The following is a 4278-nucleotide window of genomic DNA, read 5'->3' on the forward strand; positions in this document are numbered from 1 at the left end:
TTTTTTTTTTTTTTTTTTTTTTTTAATTGTTCACATAATGCATAACACAAGTACAGCCTGACCCAACAAAAGGTGCCTGGTTTACAGAACTGTTGAATCCACCCCTCTGTGTCTTCATTTGAAGAACAGCATATTTATTCTACTGATGATCAGCAAGGCCTCACTTGATGCGGCTTTCAGATCCCAAGTGGAGTTTGCAACACTGCCAGGAAACACAAATCTATTTTTTCTTGCAAAAGCAAGCGTATTCAAACAGGCATCAGTAAGTAACAAGAGACATGGAACTTGTGGTGTCATTTTTATTATACCACTGTTCAGAAAATAGCTGCACTAGTGATAATAAGCGAGATGTTCAGTATTAGCTTTAGGCAGATAATTCATAAAAACATAGCCAAATATTACCACAGTGATCAACACAACCTGCCTTCTGTATTTGGGCTATTTCTAAGCATGGATATGTTCCCTGAGCACAATGCATGTCCACGGACTACCAAATGCTTCTTGGTCCATCTCCAATGCCACATATATACACATTCTGATTAAGTGGATATGAAATGCAAATGAAATTACATTAATGCAATTAAAAATTCATGAAAGGCAGTAATTTAAAAAGGTAAGGTTCCCACAGCAACACTCACTCTGCTGTCCACAACATCTTGTATATCATGAAACAGATAATATTTTAAATATAAACAGTAACACGTTAAGCTACCTAAGTTGAAACCATGCCACCCCTTCCCTCTTCCCTCCCTAGAGAGAGAAAAGGGAAATAAAAGTAGAACAAAAGTGGTAGGTACTACCATTGCTAGGTTAAAATTACTGTTAAAATCTTGCTTTTATTTTATTAATGTACTTCTTTGAACTTAATTGCATTGGCTAAAATATTTGAATAAATAGGCAGCCAGTACTTAACATTACGCACATGCTTAATTTCTTTTTAAATGTTGTTAACTCAAGAGTATATCTGTGACAGTCTGTATGCTGAAATTCAGCCCCAAAGATGTACCTAATTGAACCTATTTAAAAAAAAAAAAAAAACACGCCATGAGCATAGTTATCATGGACGCTTTTTTCATAATTTTACCGCAGCTTAGATTATCAGTGCTCACTGTAAGACTACACACACACACACACACACACACACACACACACTTATATTCTGTGAATTATCTAGTCCAGCCCCTCTGCTGCCACTAGTCCTGCTTCCAATTAAATCTGTCCCCTCTACTCAGCTGCTTTGCTTTATCTCTGTACCAATGTTTTACCAGATGCCTCTTATTAGCAAGGTGGTCTTTTGGCAACTTCTGAAATGCTTTGGCACTCCTCGATCTCCAAAGCAACCCCTTTCTCCATGGGCTGGTTTGCTTTCCTGTTCTGATTTTATTCTCCCAAGATCTCTCTCTCTCTTCCCACAACAAAAAATGGAGATCTTTAAAGGCAGTAGGGAGTACTGAATACCCCTTTTAGGTAATGTTGTTGGCACAGCTGCACAAAAACTCTCTCTACTCCATCCTATTGTGAAGTGCAATTACTTTCTTGGAGAAAAAAGCAGCAACAGAGGTATTTAAAATGTTACCTTTGAAAGGTGGTGTGGGAACATACAGATGAACAATTAGGTTTTCAGGCCAAAATGCCATATAGCACTGATCAACCACGGACATTTCTGTAATTTCCCTTTCCCAATCAACCAAATTTGGACAGAAAAGCACTGGCAACATTTCTTGCATTAAGGAGGACTGTAAACACTGACCAACTAAGGCACATATATATCACAGAGGTTGTTTATCTCTATATCTGAGTTGTTACGCACTACAGGGGGAAAAGAAATGCAACTCGTTCCCAATGAAACCATCAATGTTCAAGTGATATATGTAGCACAGATAACTTACAGACAGCAAAGGGATGGCAACTTTTCCAAGAAAATCAGGGGGTTTATCTCCATCTTCATCAAACACTGTCACTTCAAGAACATCATGGATATCTTTAATAGGGCTGGAATGAGAAGCAGAGGGGGAAAAAAAGTGTTTTATGCACATACACAGAGCGTCTACTCCACAAAGATCTGAGAATAGTGTTTTACTAATTAAGTCTGCATTACCTTGGAGTATAAAACTAGCATTTAATTAAATTGCAAAAATTAAATCAAACCAAGGATATTCCCCAAGCTTTCCCCTCTTGCAGCATTCACATATACATGTGAAAAATAACAATTATTGCTAGACAGTGATAGTTCGTGTGTGTGTGGCTGCCGGTGCTGATGGCACACAGACAGGCACTGCAAGGAAAGAGAATACATTGAAGGAGAGAGAAAGACTCGGGTTGTGTCAGGTGTGAACATGTAAAAAACTAAGCACAAAGCACAGTTTATAGCTGTCCCGTTTGCCTTGAGCAATGCCCTCCTATTTTAAGATCCTAAAACCCCTCCAAACCAAAGCGGCTAATATTTCTAGTTTCATCCAACTCGTATGTTTTAACTAGGGTGACAACCATCTGCCAAGTGCAAGTAGAGATTAGAATCATTAATAAATATGAAATTAATCTGGGGAATGGTATAAATTTGGGCAAACACCAGTGATTTATTGGAGGTATTCCACAGGAAAAGAAAGCATAGATCCTGAATGAAATGAGGTTAGGGAGAGAAAGAGAGAGAGAGAGCGAGAAGAGTGGATGTTATTATTCATCTAAAAACAACTGACAGGGTAAAACTTTGCTTTGCTTTCCTGGTATACGAGCCCCACAGAGCTGCTGCTCCAGCTAGAATAAAACGAATCCCAGGAATATTCCAGCTCTGGGGCCTGCTGCTTATGAAAAGCGCCTGTCACAAATTCAGCTTGGAGCCTATTGCCCTAAATGCACGAGCTTCTGCTACTCGAGCTGAAGTGCTAACTCCCAACAACTAACAGCTGTAGTGTGCCCATTAATCTTTTATGTGGAGCAGCCACTAGAGGGAGACAACCAGTAAAATATATAGCCCTGAGGTTCTCAGCCCAGACAAAGCAAGTGGCTATCCGTACCTGCTGGTTTATGAAGCTATCCCTCTATTTTTCTTCAAAGGCAAATTAAAAAAAAAAAATGCCTTAGAAGAGCTGTAGACAGCTCTGCAGCCCATCACTCTTCTCCAAATAATACAAGCTGGCAGTGATATAAAATGTTAAAAGTGCTCAGCTACCACCTTGATGAATACAAGAAACTGAGTTGGACAGAAAAGGTCTCTGGTGGTACCAAACATAGACAATAGAAGTGGATTTACACAGACACTCTGCTCTGAGCACTTGGCAAGATAAATCCATAATACTGCTAACTTTCAAAGTTTTGTTTAATTTAAAACTTCTAAAATCAAGGGAGGAGTATGCGGAAGAATGGAAGGCTCAAAGGATCTGGTGATACAAATGGCAATAGGAGATCTGAAGGGAAGTTCACATTTTGCAATCTTTACAAGGTTTCTGACACTGGCAAAATATTCTTTACCGCTCAGAAGTTGGGGCAATCCCAGGAGAGTGATGGGTATGAGGCTTCTTGAGAACAGGAATCCCCTAAATGGCAGAGGCGATTGAAGAGAAGAACGCTACATGTCCAACAACTTCCTCTTCTGGATCAGTGAATTAAGTGGCAACATGTGGCAGAGTCTTTATTGGCTGTATACCAATGTGGCATGAAGCCTTTCATACCCTTCTTCAAATCCATCCCAACACTCCTGCATGTTTGTTTGTGCAACAGAAGTCAGTAACTCCCAGGCTCCTGGTAGATGAGCATCCACATCATAAAGACACAGCTACCATACTTACTGGGTGTCTTAACAGCAGTGGACAAAGAAAGAACTCAAACTCATTTTGAAGCCCCAATGAGCAGTATTTCCACCTCAGCATTTAAGAAAAGGAGATGGTCAACTTGAGGAGAAATGTGAAGAGCTAGTTCCCATATAGTTCTGTAAATACTGAGCGAGCACTCTAAGACCTTTCATTACAGACACTTCAAATCTGTTCAATTAAAATATATAGATTTCCAGTTTGGTTTACACATCTGATAGCCTAGAGGTTTTCAACCTGTGGTCTGCAGATCTCTGAGGGTCCACCCACTATGTCTAAGGGGTCCACGAAAGATGGCTATGATCAATCAAAAGTATACGAGTACCCACACTTACAATTCAAAGGGGCCCATACCTCCATCCATTTTTTCTAGGGTTCCACAAACAAAAAGGTTGAAAACCACTGTTATAGTCTAATTTAACCTCAGCTTTTTTTTTTTCTTTTCTTTTTTTTTTTTTTTTGCAGGGACAAT

The 4278-nt window shown here is 39.4% G+C and overlaps 1 protein-coding gene across 3 annotated transcripts in view; it reads right to left on the reverse strand.

The window, feature by feature from the left end:
- The window catches only part of MCTP2 (multiple C2 and transmembrane domain containing 2), a 235120-nt gene that overhangs the window by 96499 nt on the left and 134343 nt on the right, over nucleotides 1-4278 (reverse strand). For all 3 annotated transcript variants that reach the window (XM_019504031.1, XM_019504030.1, XM_019504029.1), the window contains one exon: nucleotides 1890-1992. In XM_019504031.1, coding sequence (XP_019359576.1) covers nucleotides 1890-1992 — 103 coding nt within the window. The remainder of the gene's footprint in view (nucleotides 1-1889; nucleotides 1993-4278) is intronic.

Source organism: Gavialis gangeticus, unplaced genomic scaffold (genome assembly GCF_001723915.1).
Source record: "Gavialis gangeticus isolate Ggan-Ray unplaced genomic scaffold, GavGan_comp1, whole genome shotgun sequence".
Lineage (NCBI taxonomy): Eukaryota > Metazoa > Chordata > Crocodylia > Gavialidae > Gavialis > Gavialis gangeticus.